The following is a 21493-nucleotide window of genomic DNA, read 5'->3' as shown; positions in this document are numbered from 1 at the left end:
GTGATGTGCTCAGAGTCCTAATGTTTACCTTAGCAGGGACCTTAGTACTCTACATCATCAGTATACCCCTCAAGAGAAGTGACTGTGTTGCTCCTCATGGTATTTCTGGTTCCTGGCAAATGCAAGTGGATGAATGAATGCATATGGATTCATTCTAAACATTGAAAGAGAGAAGACCAACTTTAAGTGCCTATCTGATGGCTGGTGCATAATGAGCATCATCTGCCAAAGCAGTAACCTTAGTAAGCATGGGCCTGGAAAAAGAATGCCTTGGTGTTTTGCTCTGTAGACTGAGTGGAACAGAGGGTGGCAAACTACGGCCCACAAATCAAATTCCACCCATCGCCTGCGTTTGTAAATAAAGTTTCATGGGAACACAGCCATGTCCATTTGTTTATGTAATGGTCTATGGCTGTTTTTGTACTACAATGGCAGAGCTGAGTAACTGCGATAGAGACCATACGGTCCACAAAGCATAAAATATTTACTATCAGGCAGATAAAAACAGAACATGTTTGCTGACTTCTGGAAAAGAAGATGTTGATAGGTTATGCTTAATCCTAGATTTCTGCAAAGGGAAACATTTATTTTTCATTTACTGACTATTTCTATTTTAAGATATTATTCTGCCATGTTTAACACCACATGGCTTTGTAATCTGAGGGCTTCTCAGCACACATATCCTTACAGTGTATTAGGAAGTTGCCACTGCAAGATTTGTATTTAAAGATGAACTCTTTGCCCTGTAACAAAAATGATGCATGGCTTTCAACATGAAACCTGCAGCCAGAAAAAAAAAAAAAAGCCCTTCTGGTTTCAGATTGTCCTGTAAAGTAGAAGCTCTGCTTTGGTCAAAACAAAACTCAGAGGGTGTAGAAAGAAGTGGCTAAAACCTAACGGGAAATCGAAACAAAAACAACAAAACTATTTCCCAAAAGTCAAAAGCAGAATTTAGCAGAAGTCTGTCAGTCGGTTTTCAGACCATCACATTTGGCAACCGGTTCTAAGGGATGAAGCTGCTGGTCTAAAGCAACTTCATCTGCTCCTGAGTGTGTCTCCTCTGCAGACCTGGCAGGACGCTCAGGACCACCTTCATGGTTAATAGTGGCCAGGTGTTTGTCTGGCCCACAGGGCAGCTGGTCAGTTCTAGGCCTTCCTCAGAGCTTGGATTAGCACTTAACTGGTCCATCTAGAAATGAACCAAACTTCAGATCTTCCTAGATCCTTGCTTGTGAAAATGTAGTCCATGGCTTCTTTTAGGAGCGTGTTTAGAAACGTAGAATCTCTGGCCCTCCCCCTCCAGCTCAACTTAGTGAATCAGAATCTTCTTTTTAACAAGATTCTTGGGTGATTTCTGTATATATTAAAGTCCTTAACTGATACCCTTAGGATCCCTAGGATCAGACAGGGTATGAGAAAAATCATGAAATAGGAAGGATTTGGCATATTCTGCCTCAATATTCAGTTGTTCTCTTGCCGCACTATTGAGATATCCCTTTTTGATCCTTTCTCCATATTCCAAAATACACGTGCACCCTCAAACAGACATGACTCATCAACCCCTAAATCTCTGTCTATCCCAAATGGAAAGCCATTTAACGATGAATAACAGCTGATGACAGCGAGGACATTACCCACCCCAGGGGGTATTTGCACTCAACTTTTGTTTTAAAATAAAGAAAAAAACCTCACCTCCACCTCAAAACAAAACAAAATAAGACAAGGCAACTCTGTATATGCCAAAAAAGTTGACCCAACAGTGCTAGAACTTTAGACATTCTGGTAAACCAGGGTAGCAGTGAAGCAAGCTACCTTGGTCCCTCCTGTTAACCTAGTAGTCTTTGAACTTTATCAAATGCCCTTAGGTCATGTGATGGATTAACTTTCCTTTGAATAGCTATAGATCTTGCATTCATTCTTTCCCAGAAAGAACAGAGCACTCTTACACCTCTTGAAACAGGAAGCAGACCCCCTTGCACAACCCTCCAGCACTGAGATAAGGTCTCTAGCTGGTAACACCAAGATACCATATCATCAAGAAATGTTACAGAGCACTACATTCCCTTACCAACTAACTGCCCTGAACCCCTTAAAAAACTCCCAGACCAGGGAGAAAGCCTTTGGACAAGACTCCACCTTCTCCCCAGGTGGCCAGTCTCTTGAATAAGGCTCATATTCCTTTCTAGGCAAAACTCTTTTTTTTTTTTTTTTTAAGATTTTATGTATTTGTTAGAGCCCACAGGCAGGGGGAGTGGCATGCAGAGAAGGCAGAGAGAGAAGCAGGTTCCCTGCTAAGCAAGGAGCCTGATGCCGGACTCCACCGAGCACCCTGGGATTGATTATGACTTGAGCCAAAGGCAACCGCTTAATGGACTGAGCCACCCAGCCAACCCCAAACTCTCTTTTGAGTATTGGCCTATTGAGCAAGGGGCAGCCAAACTTGGGGTTTGGTAACAGCAGGGTAGGATATTTTGGAAAGGATCTTAAAAAAAAATGTATTTATTGTTGAGTCACAGGAATCTGCAGGCCCTGGTACTCCATGGCTGCTTGATGAGCCACTGATCACCCGACCCTGATCCCTCCCCTTTTCCAAGTTTACTAGAATAAGAATCACTGAGCATTTGAACTTCCGGGTAGACTGTGAGGTAGGTGGGGAAGGGACCGTCTCAGGGGACTATTAGCTTGCAGGCTTCCAACTCTTCTTTGGGAACAAAGGGCAGCAAAAGCTTCTCTTCCCTTACTAAATCTCCTTTTTGCTCTGTAATATTCTCAGAATTTCTCCACTTTAGATTTTTGTCTTGTATTTTCATCTCAATATCTATCAACAGTAATGGCTTGATAAAGCAATAACTGTTGCACAAAGCATCAGAAGTTTTCCCAGTGTTCATAAAGCACCCAGCAGTACTACCATGAGCAGAAAGTACGTTTGGAAGAAAGTGTTTCAGAACTTAAAACAAGTAAGGGAGTGTGATCCAGTGATGACACTGCTTTACAGAGTCTCTGCTATATCTTCTAAATCATTCCCAAAGATCCATGCTAGAATGTGACTAGAATGTAAGCTGTAATTTTGGGAAACTGCACTCTTCAGGATTTATTGGTTTTAATATTTGATCATAAGGGCTAAAAATTCATTTGACAATGTAAAAATAACCATTTGCTCAGAACCAAAAATTATACTAGATCAAGGGCTGTCCTGTAAAGCTGGAATTGTGGTATGCTTTGGGAATCAGGATCAGTGCCCTTCCTTATTATCCTAAAATTAGTTATTATTTTCTGATCTTAGGACTTAGCTTAGCTCAAGAAAATGTGAAGACAAGCCACAGATTGGGAGGAAAATATTTGCAAAAGATTCAACTGGTAAAGGACTATTATTCGAAAAATACAAAGAACTCTTGAGACTCAACAGTAAGATAACAACCTACCTGATTTTAAAATGGGCCAAAGACTTTCATAGACACCTCAGTAAAGAAGATAAATGGATGGCAAATAAGCATATGAAAAGATGATTCGCATAATATGTCATCAGAGAAATGCAAATTCAAACAACAATGAGGTATCATTGCACAGCTATGAGAATGGCCCAAATCCATAACACTGATGGTATGAAATGCTGGAGAAGATGTGGAGCAACAGGAACTCTCATTCGCTGCTGGCAGGAACGCAAGATAGTACTGTCACCTTGGAAGAGAGTGAACCCAAACCTAAACATACTCTTACCTGCAGTCCAGCAATTTTATTCCTTTGTATTCACTCAAAGGAGCTGAAAACTCATGCCCACACAAAAACCTCCACATGGATCTTCACAGCAGCTTTATTCATAACTGCCCAAACTTGGAAGCAACCAAAATGTTTTTCAGTAGGTGAACAAATATATAAACTGCTCCATGTATAAAATTGAATAGTATTCAGTACTATTAAAAAAATAGGCTGCCAAGCCATAAGACAACACTGAAGAACCCTAAATACACATTATGAAATGAAAGAAGCCAATCTGAGAAAGCTACATACGGTATGATTCTGACTATATGACATTTGGAAAAGGCAAAATTGTAAAGCCTACAAAAAAAAAAAAAAAAATCAGTGGTTGCCAGGGATTGGAGTTGGGGTAAAGGATGGATAGGAGGAGCAAAAGGATTTTTAGGGTGAGAAAATTTAAGGCTGTTTGAAACTACTGGCAGGTACATGTCATAGTACATTTGTTCAAACCCATAGAATATACAATACCAAGTGTGAATCCCAAAGTAAATTATGGACTTTGTGTTATTATGATGTGTCAGTGTAGGTTCATCAGTTGTAACAAATGAACCTTTGTCTTGAGTCAAGCTGATAGCGAGGGAGAATGTACTATGTGGGGGAGGGTATATAGGAAATCTCTGCACCTTCCTCTTTTGCTGTCAACCTAAAACTTCTCTAAGAAAATAAAATAAAATAAAACCTTTAAACCAAGAAAAACTCAGTTTTAATGTCGGGAAAGATTGGAATTTTAAACATGGTTCTGTGATGGGATTTAGGAATTTAAGGTTGTTTGGGTGTTAGCTCATGTTCTTAGAGTCTGTCAAAGTTACTGGCAAATCCACATGAGAACCAGTCACCTTTACCCTATTCTAAGACTGTAGACCTTAACTGTGTCCAGCCTTCTAGAAAGGACGTGCATTTATCTCTGAAGGAACTAGACAAAACTAAGTATGGATGTTCCAGTGTAAATCCACGACCACTTCTGAATGATTAACTCAGAGTTCACAGGCAGAAGCTTGTGCAGTATTATAAGCACGATGCCACTGTCCCAGATTCAGAATGGCACCTGCTCCTCAATGGTGGATTTGCATTGAGCCATGTACCCTTCCCATCCAAGGCTCCCAGGAACCAACTGCCTGCATTTGTGAAAGTGCTGGGTAGGACCCAAGACACAGACAGTGGCCTTGAAGCAAAGGGAAACTTTTCCTTATAAGCTATCCTGGATTTTACGAGTATGTTACAGACTATAGTATCTCTGAAAATAGGAAGGTGGTAAAAGATGTTAATGGTCTTGCAGAGTTGTAATAATGGCTAACAAATCTGCTTAAGTATTACTTTACTGTTATCTGTGCATGTTTGATAGTTGTCGTTACAAACTTCTATTTTTTATAGGCAATCTGTTGTCGCTGTATTTGTTGAGACATTTGTTCACATCTTTTAAGTAGAAAAATCTCCATTATCTGGTGAGGTATAGAGTAGCGAATATTCTGGTTAAGCAAATGTTGTGATAAGTAGAATGATCCTGCATATCAATTTTCAAGTCATAAAAATCTTCAATGTGTCAGATTCTGTGCTTCAACCTAGGGGCATGAAAATCATGAGGATAGAGTCCTTATCCTCAAGCTATTTATATCTCATACCTGGCTTAAGTATTAAAATTATAAATTCTATATATAATTTAATACTTAAGTATTAAAATTATAAGTTCTATATATATAATTGAAGGTTTTTAGTGACTCAGAAGGGATTTTAGGATTTTAAGAATCTCTCTTGATCATCAATATATTAGTGTTAATTTTCATCATATGGTATGTTAGCAAAAAGCTATTATTAAAGAAAGTTGAAAAAAATTTGCCATATTCATCAGAAATTCTCAGGAACAGGAATCAGCTACTTTTTATTTGAAGAAATTCTTTTAAGCAGAGTCCCATTGTTTTGTCAAAAAAGTTTTGATAGTATGAAATTTAATAATTTTGAGCTGTGTAAAGAGTTTTCCAAGATTAAACTACCATGGAAATAATGAGTGTTCTATTTATTCTAATTAGAAGGGTTCTGAGTTTATGGCAGTCTTGATCACCCCTGGTTGACCTTATTAAATAGACAACTCACCCAAGGAAAAAGTGATCTTTTCAGATGAGATATTCCACACTTCATTTCCGGGGACTGGAGACAGGGCCATACACCAGATGGTCAGGTTGTTTGATTCGGCTGGTTTATTACCATACACCTTTGTCAAAACAGACCTCAGCTCCAAAAATCCACCTTTGTCTTTTCTCTCTTCATTAGTAATGTATATTCCTATAAGACAGATCCGGGACAAGATCAGTCACCAGTTTTCTGTATGAGCCATAAAATGATGTCGAGGCATGGCTGGGGATGGTCCAGTTTACAGTAAAAGAGTCTAAAATGGTCAAACCACAGCTTCTGCACACTGAGGGCTTATTCCAGCAGGCCTAAACTGTTAACCTAAACTGTTTTGCTCAAGCTCCTGCATGGTATTGATCCATGGTCAAGGCACAAAATGTATCGATTAATAGTGTTGCTTTATTTGTGACCATGGGTCCGGGGTTGGGGGCCCGGACCATGGGTCCGGGGTTGGGGGCCAGCTGTCCTAGCTCACCAGCATTGTTTATTGGAAACAGTGAGATTGATCATTTGCATGTGACCTGGGCCAGAACCTGGGAAGGCTTTACTGTCGAGTCTGGTTACATAGCAGGAATATGTCTAAGTAAAATACAAAACAACCTCAGCCAAGATTCCATTTTGGGCTCCCCATTTCTGAGGTATTCTCTGCCATATTGGTGATCCCCTCCCCTTTAAAAAGAACCCCATGCCTGATTTCACTGGCCCCCTTGCTGTAAATCTAGACATGTGATATGTACCCTTACTTTAATGGTGTTTTTATATTGTGTCTTCTTCCTGAAATAAGCTATAGATTTATAACCACTGTCATTTTGGGTCTTGTGAGTCTCCTTTAGAAATAGAAACTATTTAACTGCCACTGTTAGTCCAGCCTCCAAATAGCACACATGGCAGCAGGAAATTAATGTAAAACCATCTGTCACTGTAGGCCAGAACTTTCTGGACTCTCCGTAGCTTTTTTACACGACGGGCTCTAAATGCTAGTTTTGAAGTTGTTGCTTGCCAAAATAATAACTAAACGCAGTTTTACCACACTGTCTGGCCTCATGGTTGGGAGGGTAACCCAGTACATCAAGCCAGGGCTTATTTAACAGGAGAACATATATCTAATGACCTTTAAGAGGTATTTTCAGGATTGCATCCATCATTATTAAGGGTGAGTTATTTTCAAGTGAGTAACAAACCCAGTAAGAGTCTAAAAATGAATCAAGTGGATTGATATAATCGTTCATCAACATGAACTTTTTATTTTATCAGTTAAAAGTAATAATGTATCAAAAGCTATGGGACTCAGTTACTGTTGAAAAGATATTGAGCTTTGAGCAAAAGAATGACTCAAGAGAAAGGGGAAGGGCTATTGTCCCAGGCAGGGAATGGCTGGGATCGTTCTGCCTGTTTACTACCTCTGAAAAGTACAGCTTTGTACGTTCTCACCTGAGCTTGCCTCTATGTGTGTTCCAGCTCCAAGACTTTTTAATCCTCCTAGAGGAGTTCCTTGTCATAAAGCCCAGTCCTTTATGTATACTTCCTCTAGTCTTCTACACCCTACCCCACTCAGAGCCTTAAAGGAAAAAGTAGAAAGTATTTCTTTATTGATTTAAAGCAGTGGTGCTAAGTTATCTGATAAATGAAATTATTAATAAATGTATGTTGAATTAAACTTTTTTTGCCCTCCTATAAGAGATCTGCTTTTACTGACAGTTAAATAAAACATGAGCATTTATATTCGAGTTAAAGAAATCAGGTGTGGGGCTCCTGGGTGGCTCAGCTGGTCACTTGATTTTGACTCAGGTCATGATCTCAGGGTCCTGGCATCAAGCGAGGAATCTGCTTCCCCTCTTCCTTCCCCTCTGCCCTTCTCCTGCTCATGCACACTCTCTCTAAGAAATCTTAGAAAAAAAAAAAAGAAGAAGAAGAAGTCAAGTTTATTTTTTAATTTTGGGAAATGTGACCCACACCGGTCCTCTTAGAGGCACTAGATGCGGTATCAGAAAATAGCACCTGGTAGGCAAGATGATGTTTGTTTTGGAATGAGAGTTGTTTTTAAATGCCAAGATCAACTTGGTCAATGGTAATTTCTATTCTTCTTTGTTTTCTTTCTTTTTTTGCCAAACCCATTTCGGCTGACTGATTTCCTTACCTTCTTTTTTACCTTGAGGAAAGCCTCCTTCTATAAACCATGTGAGATTTGCTGTGGGAAATACATTCCTCAGGGAGCAGGTGAATGTTCTCTGGGGGTAAAGGCAGAACATAGAAAGGCTTATTTGCAAATTCAGAAGAAACTGGTACCCCTTACAACCCCACCAACTGTCACATGCAGCAAATTGGCAGGAAAGGATTTTCTCCACTTTCAACAAAGCTGTGTTTACCTTTCAGAGGTTATGTGAAAATGTGAGCTACGAACTGGCTGTCTCCTATAGAGATGTCATGAATTCAGGGCTGGAATCATAGGTTAACTTATGAAGAATCTAGGACTAGACTAATGTTGCAAGACTGGATTCTGGGTTCTGGAGAAGGCAGATCACAACTGCATACAGGAAGAATAAAATAATACTAGACGGAAGCCAAAGACTAGAAAAATGGAGAAGCTCTAACAGGCAGAAGCCAGAAAAGAATATACTGTTAGACTAAAAGCTAAAAGAGATCCATATTTTGGTTGTTTCCACTCCCCAAATAATGTAAAGTACTACTTAGAGCCACAACCAGAGACACCGTTATTATAAACATCTTACTTTTGACTTGTAGAGAATTTATGTAATTGGTTTTTCATTTTTTCATCCTAACAATGCTAGAGGGCAGGAAGGACATGCCTTATCATTGCCATTTGACAGATGGGGAAAGCAAGGCCCCGAATCACAGAAGAGTGAAAGGGAGTAGAATGTAGTCGATGGCACAATTGCGAACTCTGCCACTCCAGTCCCAGTCCAAGATATTTCCTGGTAAGACACATTGTACTGAAACATGAAAGAGACAGAACACGTAGCTTATGTTACAAAACAAGAAAGCTTAGGGGTAGGGTCAGTTATGTTTTACTTCCAACACTGTATTTGCTCTTCGTGAGATGATAGTTTATTTCAACAGCCTGGTGAAAATATCCAATAAGACTTTATAGGATCCTCATTATTTTATTGGAGACACTGCAAAATTATAATCCCATTCATAGTTTTTTGTTTTCTCATCAAGAAATGTATGTATTTCACACACAGCCAGCCCTGGTTCTTGTTCTCAAATATTTTCCACAATGGATGGATTCACTAGTTAACTAGTAAAGAACAATGAACTATACGTAATACTTGGGGTGCCAATTTCCCCACAGACTAATAATACCCAGAGAGTCTGGTCCTGAGCAGAGTTGAGAAACCAAATTTAAGGATACTAGAGTAGCATTTTTCTGGTGAGGTCCTACAGAGGTACAGTTTAGCACCTTCCCCATACATCCCTACAAAAAGCCCAAGGAAATCACCAGACTTTCAGAGGGGACTGTCTGTGGAATGCAGAATAGCACATAGAGAACACGGCAGCTGCCAGTGTTTCCACTCATTCTGTACTTGACAATGGAGACCCGTGCATGGATCAGCCATGCAGACCTATGACATAATGTCACTTTTTGTCCTGGAAAATCAAATGTAAAACCAGGTCCCCTAAAATATAATTTATTTAATAAAGAAAAGAGGTTTCAATTTCTTTAATTCAGTAAAATGCCCAAGATTGGTATTTATCTTCAGGTGGTCCAGGAAGGGATGTAAGAGTTACAGGAAATGAAATGTTTAAAAAAAAAAAAGTGGTAAAGGTTTCTGTTAACAGCAATACTTTAAACCACTCTCATGACTCATTTTCTCCATGCTTGGTTAACCCACCGTAAGATGATGATATGGTAATATCAGGAACAAGTAAGGGTTCCATTATTTTATAAAGGCAACAGGCTTACTGAAGAAATCTCTTGTCAACATAATAAAAATATTAAAAAACTTTAACTCTTGTGGATTCTCTAAATTCACATTTTATGGAGTGAGTCACATTTCAAATACTCACCACCATCTCCAAACTGTGTTCCAAGATTTTTGTTTCAGAATGTGGTTCTTGTCCTGAACGCCTCCCTCCCAGTCTCTCTAAATTCGAAAAGCCACAGACTTAACCAGCTCAAACTGAAGTCAAACCTCTTATGAAACATCAAGTTTGGAGGGTTTTGCTGAGCAAGCAGAATTACTGCAGTTTGGGAACTTCCAAATGAGTCAGAAGAAAAACATGTTACATTAAAAAAAATATATATGAAGTATATATGGACAAGAGTCTGTGTGTATACACCCATGAGTGTACACACACAATTTCCTCTGTTGAGAAGTCAAAATCACTCACTCACTTAATGCACGGCTGTTGCATTCAGGAGACAAGCCAAAGAACTGGTCTCTCTAACACATTTTCTAAGTGTACACAGAATACCTGCGCAATTGCACAAAGAATGATGTAGTAAGTGGCAGAAAATATTTGGGGAGTTCTGTAGGAGAGCAGAGAAGGGTGAACTCTGGGAATAGGAGAACAGAGTTGTATTTTGCAGACAGGGAAGAGAGGGGCCTGGACTCCACAGATGGGCTGTTGCGGAAACTAGTGGGGAATTCGCAAAGTTGGAGAGATGGAAAGGGTTCCTGTGAGTTGGGGGCATTGTCCCGGCAGCAGAGGGACGCCGGCGGGAGATTGGATGGAGCGCGAGCCTGGAGAGTCAGGAAAAGTGAATTCACATCTGGCTGTAAGAACGATCATTTCCTTTTTTTCTGTAGATGAAATACTGAAACGCGGACCATTTGTAAATGAGCTCAGATTCAGTTTGCCTAAATTTGGGCAGAAACTTTTCAGAAGGGCTTTCCGCAGAATCATTTAAAAAATAATTTTTTTTAGTTTAGAAAGAGGAATCTTTTTTTTTTTTTTTTTTTAAGTTCTCCTATTCGTTTACCCAGTCTTCACCTCTCTTTGGAGTCTTTCCTCCCCTCAACCTTCTTTCTTCACTTGAAATTCATCTGTCTCTGTTTTCTAGTCTGCCATTTCCATCTTTTCTATAACTCAAGCATTTTCCTTCTATGGACACCTTCTTCAAAATGTTCCTGTCTCCTCCTGGTAGGTTCTCCCTCCTAAATATACATATAGATAAATAGTAGCATTTATGTGACTATTATGTGACTATTCTTTTATTTCCCTCCAACTGAGAATACAAGCCAACAGCAATTCAACCTTGCCAATTCCACTTACATAATATAATAAAAAGCAACCTCAAATCTGTCTCTCAACATCTCAGATTTCTTTAAACTTGGAAGTTTCCTTTCACTTAATCTTCCCTTTCCTGCAAGTTCTTTTCCACTGACTATATTTACAACTTCCATAGTTTCCAAACCCAACGTTGAGACTCATGGTCTGACAACTGGACAAAATATTTGAAAGCACAGATGTCATTGAGGCCTGTGGTTTCTCTGCTGAAATCTCACCCTTTTCCCCCCTTCAGTATTTTCCTTTGCTTTAAGAGGCCAGATGATCGGGTTATCTGGAAAGAGAGCTAAGACCTGTAGGTGCTTGACTTACTGTTTTATTACCAGCCCTGTTCCAGGAACCTCTTTTTTGGAGTGGGAGGGGAGCAGAGACAAAGTTTGCCTCAGTGCGTGGGCAGACTTGGACACACCTACCTGGAAAGGAGGCTTCCCTGGATGTGGGAGGGAACAGTAACTGCAGGTGCCCTCCTCCTGGGGGCAGGAGTCAGCTAATAGCTACCCACAGCGTGCAGGAGTGCTCACCCCACACCAAAGCCCTCAGAGACACGTTCAGAGCCTTGCTTGACTGTAAGTACCCACTTGTAGGGTTGGGGAGGTGGGAGTGTTTCCTAACTCTTTGGGGTTGCAAAACTTGACAAAGAAGGTTCTCCATTACTTAAGAAATGACCCCAAAAAGGAGAGAGATGTCAGGCTATTTTTTACAATGTAATTTAATTATCCATCTATTTATTTCGGTGGGGGTGAATCAGGCAAACATCTGGAGCAAGCTGCTGTCGGGAAGGTCTTCTCAGCTATTGGCTTTGCAGGTGATGGTGCCAGGGAAGGTGAAGTGTAAGCTACTTGCTGAGGACCACCGAGCGACAGGTCTCTGGAGATGTGCTCCACCTCCTTCTCCTCTGTCCATGCCAGCTCGTCCTGCTGAAAACAGCTAAGCCTGCTGTTCGGAATTCTTAGAATCTCATTCCCAGAGGGACCTACCTCTCTAGGGGCAAACTGACCTCACACTGGGAACTTTATTACCCAGAGTTTGGACTGCCTGTTGCACCAGTTCTCAGGAAGTGCGAGTGTATCCCACGTCAGCCTCTCTCTGGGTGTGCTTCTCCCTACTCTGAGGAAGGCCAGTGATGCCCCAGCCTGGACGTCGTGAGCAGCCTGGGGGTTCGGAGCCTCCAAAACCCATTTACAGGCATCCACGAGCATAGACACAGTGGAAGCAGCCAGGAGGGAATCAAGAGAAAACCTGACACTTCCAATGTTCAGAAACGTATGGAATGGTGCTTGATCTGTAGAGGACCCTGAATTTACTGAAGAACTTTGTGATTTCTGGACTCATTTGCTTTGCCTTTCTGGTCTAGACAAGGAGGGATCAATACACATCTGGGGCCTGGAGATAATGTATACGGGAGCCTCAGAGGGCATTTCATGTGGCTCTGACTCACCCTGACTCTCCCGTGAAGCGGAAAGGAGGAAACACCACACCACTCAGGTGTGGCCAGCCTTTGACCATTGTTGTGAATGCCCAAGAGTTACTACAGTCCCTTCCCAATTACTCATTTTGCTTTAGCTGTGGTTGAGCTAAGACTTCTGGCTCAAGGAAAGCTACAGAAGAGGAGATAGGATGAGGCGGGAAGAGGAGGAAGAGGAGGGAACCAGGATGAAAGCAAAAGGAGACCTAGAGATGAAGGAGGAAGAGGCAGTGAGTGAGAAGGGAGAACAGGTTGGCCCTTTCATGAGAGCTATGCCCGCCCCTCTGCCGCACAACAAGGGGACCCGGTTTTCAGAGGTATGGGAGTATTTCCACCTGGCCCCTGTTCGTGCCGGCCACCACCCCAACCAATATGCCACCTGCCGCCTGTGCGGCAGGCAGGTGAGCCGTGGCCCCGGGGTTAACGTGGGCACCACAGCCTTGTGGAAACATCTGAAGAGCATGCATAGAGAGGAGCTAGAGAGGACTGGCCATGGTCAGGTGGGGCAGCGCAAGGACCCGAGGCCCCAGGGGCCCCAGCTCCCCATAGGGATCGAGGGTGACTGGGCCCGGCTCCTGGAGCAGGTGGGGGCCCTGGCGTTGTGGGCCAGCCAAAGGGAAAAGGAGGTGCTTAGGAGGGAGAGGGCCGTGGAATGGCGGGAGAGGGCAGTGGAAAGGCGAGAGCGAGCCCTGGAGGAGGTAGAGAAGGCCATCCTGGAGATGAAATGGAAGGTGAGGGCCGAGAAGGAAGCCTGTCAGAGGGAGCAGGAGCAGCCTGCCTTAGCGCATCCCTTCCATTTTGTGTAATCAGTCTGGGAGGTATCTGTTCTGAAAACACAGACTTGAGGCTCACAGCAAAGAGCCACGTTAGTGTAAATAGAAAGTATTTTGTTTTTAAGAGACAGAGTGCACAGTAGGTTAATCTCAGGAGGGGTCAGCTGACCAAACACTTATGTATAGGGCTCCTAAAGCTGTCCTGATCAAAACTTCAAGATGCATTAACTGGAGATAAGTGCAGTTTTGCCATCATGGGTCTGTCAGTTTGGGTACGGAACGAACCACCCTGCTGTGTTGCTGAGTGAAAATAACGGGATTTATGCTTTGCACTTGGTTTTGGTGGAGCTGAGGGTTCTGACAGGTGAGGCTGGTCAGGTGGCTGGAATGTCCCTATGTGACCAGCTCACTCTAAGAGACCCCACCAGGAGCTGAGCACAGGGTTCCTGGGGCCCAGGCCTTTGCACACATCCCGGTGGTCAGTTGAGAACTGGGGACGGAGCTTGTTCTGTGCGGTGCAGCTGTGGATGGACATAGAAGCCTGCACCTGAGATCTCGGGCCCCATCTGGTGCAGGTCTTTCTCCCACTGGTGCTGTGTTGTACTACCTGCTCATACTAAAGCTGTGTCACCAGCACAACCTGTCTGAATCCTGTCTTTCCAACAACCTAACACATACATCATTCCTGTGTGATCGGCACAAAGAGAACTGAACTTTTCAGCTCACTTGGATGAAACAGTAAGAACAGAAGATATAGAAACTTATTCATAAATATTTGAAAATATAATCCAATTTCATATTAAGGTCTGTTGAAGAGGGATTTCATGAGGAAGAGATGAGAGAAACTCAGAAAGGAAAAGGGAAAGGTGGAGAGATGGGGTGAGGAAGAGGCAGCAAACCAGAAGAGAAAGAAAAAGGGATAGAGAAGAAGTGTGAACACGGAAGAGAGACGGATCCCCTCCCCCACCCCCCAGGGTTGGGGGAATTCGCCTTGAGAAGATGAGAGACCTGGGAGACTGAGGGACAAAGAACATTTTCCTAGGTTCTGAGGTCAGTTTGTAACACTTAGGTTGCATTTGTTTTGTCCCTACAGACCTCTCATTCACGTGAGCTATAGGTTTGGGATTTTATCCCTGTCTTTGGGATGCTGGCTGCATGCCAACTGTTCCCTGATTTTTTGAAAAAAAAAAAAAAAGTTCATTTTTAAATACTCAGAGATGTTTTGAAAAAATGGAAGCTAATAGCCCATAGGGAGAGAACAATTCCCTGGGCTGTTGAGGATACGCCGAGTATGTTGTTCACTCAGGAATAGAATAAAACCAACTGGCAAGGAGTTTGGCCTTTGTGCTGGAGCTTTTATTTTGAATGATTCCTCTAGAACCTTTTTTTTTTTTTTTTAACTGGGTTGGGGGTGGGTGAGGGGTGGTGGGAGCTGGGAGACAACAGCTAATAAACACAGTCTTTCATTGTCTCATAAATAAGCCCAAGCCCTTTACGGGCAGGCAACAACCTTCCAGAAAGCGGACTAGATCCTGGTATAATGATGGCTTCTTGCCTGGCTCTGTCCTTACCTGTGTGTGGCTCCCTCTTAGTGCTTGTTCTTAGACTGTCTGCAGCTCTAACAGCCACCTCTGTCTTCTCTGCGAGCTGTTTGTAGAACAAGCACAAGTCCAAACACAAGCTTGGGAAAAACCCAGACTGTACTGCAGACTTTTAATCTCCCTTTTTTCCAGAAACCAGCCTGATATTAGAGATTTCACTTCCCATATGGAGTCCAAAGGGGTACGGTGCCATTTTCAGGGCCCTCTCCAGCTGGGGTGCAAGCTCAGGGACTCACCACTGCACATGATGAGGGCCGCTGGGAGTCCTGTGGCTGGACCCTGGAAATCAGAGCCTTATTGTGTCCTCAGACAGAGAAAGAAAGAAAGAAAGAAAGAAGAAAAGCTCTAACACCTAATCTTAAACCCATACACACGCATACACATGTACACTTGAAATGGAGTTTAAGAAAGACAAAGGATCCACGAAGTTTCAGGCTTTACAAAATCACAATGAAATAAAGAGCAACAGTGAAAATCTTCAAAGAGCCACCAGAGTCATACTGCTGAATGATAACATGTGTTTTTAGAGTCTGGCGTCTACTTCACATGTCTCCTATGATTTTAACTTCTCTTCATTTTCAGGCATTTTTTTTTTTTAACGATTTACTTATTTATTTTTGAGAGAGCAAGCACAAGTGTGGGGGAGGGGCAGAGGGAGAGGGAGAGAAGCAGAGCTGAGCTTGGAGCCTGACATAGGTTTCAATCCCATAACCCTTAGATCATGACCTGAGTGGAAATCAAGTCTGATGCTTAATCTACTGAGCTACCCAGGTGCCCCATTTTCAGGCATTTTAACCCCAACTACCTTTGTTTCCTGTTTCATGTTAGGTAGCTCTTTCTATATATATTTTTTTCACCTAACTTTTGTCAAACATAATAAAGGTAGAGAACAACAAGGACGAGATCCACAGAGATGCTGGTGTTAAAGCAGAAAGCACAGGAATGAAATACAGACACATGTGGCTCATGGGAAGTCCGAACTATTGCATAAACTCTGGAGTTTTCATGCATCTCTCTTGTGCCTTCGTTTGCTGCATCATCAGAGTAGGGTATGCAGGGCCAGGACTGTGAGCTGATGGCTCCTAGGCCAGCATCTTTTATTGGAATACAAAGTCTGGTACAAAAAGGGGCCCTGTGGTTTCAGTAAAGACTCCCTTTCCAGGTCAGCTTCAGGGCCGAGGCTGTGCGCCACGCTGGAGCCCTGGTTAAGCCTTGCCATGGAACTCACAAGAATATGACACCCACTCTGCTTGGACAAACCTGGCATGTCAAAGCCTGAGAAGCATCATTTTTAGGATAATCTGGGGGCTTTTCTATTTTTCAGGAAAAATGAATTAACCATAAACATAACTCATAACTGACCAAATCCCTATTACTTTTAACACTAAGGGCTGCTGGTGTAGTGAATACATAGCACATAGTAGGCCATCTCATAGGAACATGTTGGATTAATTTCTCAGGAATGAAGAGGGGGTTGGAAATGACCATGAACCAACCCTATGGTTGCCAGATGGTAGACACCTTGCATATGTTCTCTCACTTAATCTTTGTATCACTCCTGAGGGGTTGGGATCATTTTCCCTGCTCACTGATGAGGAAGCTAAGGAATCAAGGTCCCGGGGGCCAGAGTTAATAAATGACGGAGAATTCAGACCCAGGCCTGTCGGATTCCACAGTCTATGTTCTGTTTTTTTCATTATCCCACACTGCCTCCTAAAATCAATCACACGGGAGATTTATGAACATTTATCCAGATGAAGGGATGGGTGAAAGAGAATAGGTGAATGATAAATAGTGGGAGGAGGGAAATGCTCCCGAGACATCTATCATGGGCGAGGTACTCCATTACTGTGCATACATTTAATTCACCCAAGAACCCTGTGAAATATTAATCTCGATCCCAGTTTTAGGTGACTTAGCTGAGACTCGTGGAGGTTAACTACTGGATGAAGATATGTAGCCAGGAAGTGGTCAGATTAGGATTCGACATTAGTTCTCTGTGCCCCTGAACCACAGGCTCCTCTCCTTACACTGTCCTGCCTGGAATCAGGGATGCCAAATGCTCGTCCTGGCTCTGCCCTTTATCAGCAACTTAGTTGTGTAGACTCTCCGGGCCCTAATTTCTCATCAGTAAGATGACTCATACTCTACCTTTTTCCAAGGCTCACTGAAAGCATGACTCGATAAAAGCATGTGAAAGCACTTTGAAGAGTTAAGAAGCTATTAAAAATACAATGGGGACTCTAAGAATATTAGGGTAAAGAATTACTAATGTTTGGCAGAACCCTAAAAGATCCGCAGACATGCTGTGTCCTGTCTCTGGTTATAAAGAGTCGGTGAGAGATTACTCACTAATTCCCCAAAAGGAAGGTTCTCTGAGTTGTCTAGTCAGAACCCAGGTAAGCATGGGTACAGAAGAGGAAATCTGATAACATGTAAGAGAAAGTCTTTTTTCTCTTTAACTAAAATTCTTGGGTCCAATCTTATGGTTCCGTATCTGAATTGAGTCCTTAGTACCTGTAAACATTAGCATAAAGGACCTTCAAGAAATCCTTATAAGAAACAAAAATACCTATCAAACATTGAGCCATGAGTTTGTTTTAGTCAAACTATTGAAATGAAATCCACTAATAAAGTTGGGATTAATTGTGGAAGAAAAAAAATTTTAATCTTTTTTATATACTCAGGATTATAACACCAATTATCTAAGAGACTAACACATAAAATAAACAGCAGACACAAGTATATTCTCATCTAAAACCATCCCACAGAGTCTGAGGTATGATTTGTATGCAGCTGTCAAATTAAATGACTGATATTCAGCAGGACCAGAAATCATAAGTTATTTAGTGTTCGAAGGACTAGAAGAAACTAGAATATGAGTGTAATTTTCTCTCATCCCATGTAGCAAGAAGTGTTTGAGAATTTGTGGGAATATTTATTTTACAACTTGGGATTTTGAAAAGTTTGAATTAAGTCGAAGTGTCCCAAGACAGCTGATTGACACTAATAGTAATAACAATATAGCAACAATTATAATGTTCACTGATGCTTAGTATCTGCCATATTTATACTAAGAGCCTTCCACACATTATTTCATTTAATTCTTAAGAACAACAAGATGCAGATACTCTTCTTATCCTCTTCATAGAGATAGAAAAACTGACTAAAAAGATAGAAGTTTTTTGCCTAAGGTCACAGCCAGCAAGAAGAGCTGGCAAGTGAGCCCAGAACCCAGTGACTTGAGGCTGGGAATTACCTACAAGAAACTTTTCCACCTGCCTTTTTTCCTACTGCTTGAGGAATAGCCAGGATTCTGAAGGAGTTACAGAAGGGCATTTTTCCTCTTGTCACTTCCAAATAAAAACTACAGGAAAGCTGCTATAGGAAATAGATTAGAACAAATTAAATGCAGCTGAGCAAAGGTCTCATTCTTATAACAGGATTCACACTGCTTTCTGTCCTACTTTTCTTTTACTATCTTCTCCAGTTTTTATTAAGGAGAACATTAAACTATTGAGACAATTTTTCCAGAAAATTTAAGGATTAATAAGGATTACAGATCACATGTTCTAAGAGCCCGAAGTCAGAAAGTAAGATTCCCATTTGGTTTCTAGGATCAACTCAGTTTCCCTTCTTCCTCACCAGAAATTAATTGGCTGAGGGCCAAGGAATAAGGTGCTTTGAGAAAACATTCTGGACAATGATGTAACAAAACATACCTTGGCATATTATACTACAGATCTTCAAAAGCTTCAATGTGACTCACCTCTCTCAAGACATCCGTAGAGTTATTTTCCACAATCATGGGAATTTCTGGCTTAGCTTAAAGGCAAACAAAACACAGTTAGTGGCACTGACTGTCATCTGACCTGGCCACCATTTGTGTGTGTGTGTGTGTGTGTGCGTGCACGTATGCGTGCACATGTGCACGTGCATGGGTGTGTAAGATTCATCATCAAATATTTATTAAACACCCAACACATGCCTAGGAAACAAAGGTGGACAGATCAACTTCACTGTTCTTAAGAAATTTACATTTTCAGGGAAAATACAGATCTTAGAAAGCACCAGAGAATATCTCAGTGATTCTGATGTGCTGCTAGATTGTAAGTGCCTAGAAGCCAGGCTGTTTCTTTCATTCATGTGTCCATCTCTAGCACTTAACAGTGCCCAGCGCAAAATAGGCACTGGGTACATTATGTTGAACTGAAGTGACTTTAAGACAGCTCTTGACGGCAGACAGTAAGCCTGTCACAGGTACTGTCAGTGCCTGGTACAGCCATGTGGCACTTCCTTCTACGTGTTGGAGGCCTCTCATTGGGCATACCTAATGAGTCCCTCCTAAGAATTTATAGGAGCACACTTAGTCCACAAGTAGGGCAAACTGTAAGTCTAGAGAGCTAATGGTGATAACAGATGGGGAGTTGGCGGATAATACTCCAACTTCCTCGCCTTTATTTGGGAGAGAACTCTGATGTGTGTTCTTCCAGAGTTCCCCTGTGGGAGTGAGTTCTAAGCCCACACTGGTAACCGGCATGGTCATGTACATTTCATTATCTTCCTTCCCTTCCTTGGTTTTTCCACTCATCTCCTGATGTTTCCGTCCATAAATTCCCTCAATATGTAAATCTCAAATAAATTAATTTAACTCGAATCCTGTCTCCATGGAGGAGACCAAAATACACCCTACAACCCTAACGGGATGACGGGGATTCTGACTTCATATTAGCAACAAATACCATCGAAATGAAGAACCTGAAAGGAAGACTAGGTACCGAAAGCTGCAAGGGTGCTAGAGAGACAAAAGAAAATGTAAATTTCTTTTGAGGCTCAGGACAATCGGGTTTAGGGGTCAGGGGTTAGGAGGGGGCAAACCTGTGATGTCAGGTTCCCTGCTAAGGAAAGTAAAGTCAGAGGAGATTAGTGAGAGAAGGGCAGGAAGTAGCAAGGATGCTGGGGAAGCTTCTGGTCCCTGGACTGTTAGAGAATGGAGGCATTATTAAGGAAGAAGAAATAAGCTGGATTTAGGGCATCCAAGCTGGAGTGCTACACGTGGGTATTTATGTCAAGGTTTTCAAGTTTTAATTTTTGGCTTGTTCTATTTGAGGAATCACCGAGGGATGCTGAGTGGGTTCTGAATAAGACATGTATTTTCCTTCCATGCCAGGGCCACTGTAATATGCACTTGGTGGCACACACACACACTGTCTAAGGACTAGATGAGACCAGCCAAGCATAGCCTGGATAGCCCATTCACCAAAGGGGGAAAGCCAGGAAGCAGGGAAGAACTCATGAACGAGCAGGCAGAACCTCTTATTTTTAAGCCTCTACTGAAAGATCAAAGACGGAACTGAGAGCAAGCTCTAGACACCAACAGGGCCAGAAGAGTGAGAGGTGAAAGAGAGGGAAGCATTCGAGACGAAGATGGAAGTATCTGTCGCAGAGAGATACGGGGTGCAGTTTAAGTGTTGACAAGGCAGTTAGATCAAGCTGGGGAGCAAAAACCCTTGGTCCAATAGGACATAGTTCGTCTAACTTGGAATCGACATTTCTTTTCACATCCTGGATATCTGCCTTCATCGATTTGCCTAAAGTCAGGCCAGATGAGTCCGTTTCATGTTGGGTCGAAGACAGTCACGCCCCAGTAAGTGAGTGAAGGGTAAAATTGATGAGAGATAAACAGTCTCTCCCACCACTTCACAGAGCACTGTTCAGGCTCCATAAGCAACCTGATCATCAGGGGTGATTGATTATCTCTTAGCCCATCTCCCAAGGAGAGACGGAGGGAGAGGGAGGGAAGGAGGGTGAGCCAGAGAGCAATATAGGAAGGGCTATAAGCATAAGACTTCAAACTACAGAAATCTTGGCTGCAGCTGCTTCCGTCTTTATACACCACAGGGTCTGCATTTCCCTCAACATCCTGAACTTTCTGATCTTTAAAAATAATGCAGTAAGATTCTAAGTAAAAACAAAGATGATTCACTCTTCCAGTCATTCAGAGAACTGAAGAAAAATCTAGGAGCTCATGCCCTTAGATTCTGTTAAGTTATCTTTTTTGTTTACCTCATTTGCAAAAATAATTAATTGCTCCTCCACATCACTGCTTTTCTCTTTGCCTTCATTTAAAAATGATTTTTAAAAAAAAAAAAAAAAACACAGTTCTTGGAGACAACAACAACAAAAAAAATCCAAAGCCAGGGGTTTGTATTTATTAATATTGCCATGCATCACTGAGCAAAGTAGGATTTTCACATTTCCCCCAGATTTCCTCCCTGCAGAGTCTGTGCAATTTGAGTGAGGCCACGGTGGATATCTCAGCTCCGCCCCACACTTCTGTGAATGCAGGGACAGAGGGCCATCCCCACAGGCTCCTTTGCTGAGGCCCTGGCCCTGCTGGGGGTGGGGGAACTCCCGCAGTTTCTTTGGAGCTGTGTTTATTATTTTTCTTTTCTCGTACTGGCCCTACTTCGCCTTCCTCCCACAAGCAACCGAGACAATTAGACAACTAAGTAATTAGA

General features: G+C 42.1%; 2 protein-coding genes across 5 annotated transcripts in view; one reads left to right on the top strand and one right to left on the bottom strand.

The window, feature by feature from the left end:
* CD96 (CD96 molecule) overlaps window positions 1-21493 on the bottom strand; it is an 89586-nt gene that overhangs the window by 40616 nt on the left and 27477 nt on the right. For all 4 annotated transcript variants that reach the window (XM_013060886.2, XM_013060885.2, XM_045088358.1 and 1 more), the window contains exons 5-7: window positions 18742-18797; window positions 8018-8108; window positions 5845-6033 (exon numbers count right to left, since the gene is read on the bottom strand). In XM_013060886.2, coding sequence (XP_012916340.1) covers window positions 5845-6033; window positions 8018-8108; window positions 18742-18797 — 336 coding nt within the window. The remainder of the gene's footprint in view (window positions 1-5844; window positions 6034-8017; window positions 8109-18741; window positions 18798-21493) is intronic.
* Window positions 11913-14036, top strand: ZBED2 (zinc finger BED-type containing 2). The gene has a single exon (XM_013060889.2). It carries the CDS (start codon window positions 12751-12753, stop codon window positions 13402-13404), a length of 654 nt encoding a protein of 217 aa, XP_012916343.1. The 5' UTR covers window positions 11913-12750; the 3' UTR covers window positions 13405-14036.

Source organism: Mustela putorius, unplaced genomic scaffold, assembly GCF_011764305.1.
Source record: "Mustela putorius furo isolate JIRA1106 unplaced genomic scaffold, ASM1176430v1.1 tig00003834_pilon_pilon_pilon, whole genome shotgun sequence".
NCBI classification, from domain to species: Eukaryota; Metazoa; Chordata; class Mammalia; order Carnivora; family Mustelidae; genus Mustela; species Mustela putorius.
The sequence above is the reverse complement of the archived record's forward strand: the minus strand, read 5'-3'. Positions and strand labels throughout refer to the sequence as shown.

Excerpts from the sequence above, each read along its gene's own strand:
- ZBED2 (XM_013060889.2), top strand. The coding sequence starts at position 12,751 with ATGAGGCGGGAAGAGGAGGAAGAGGAGGGAACCAGGATGAAAGCAAAA.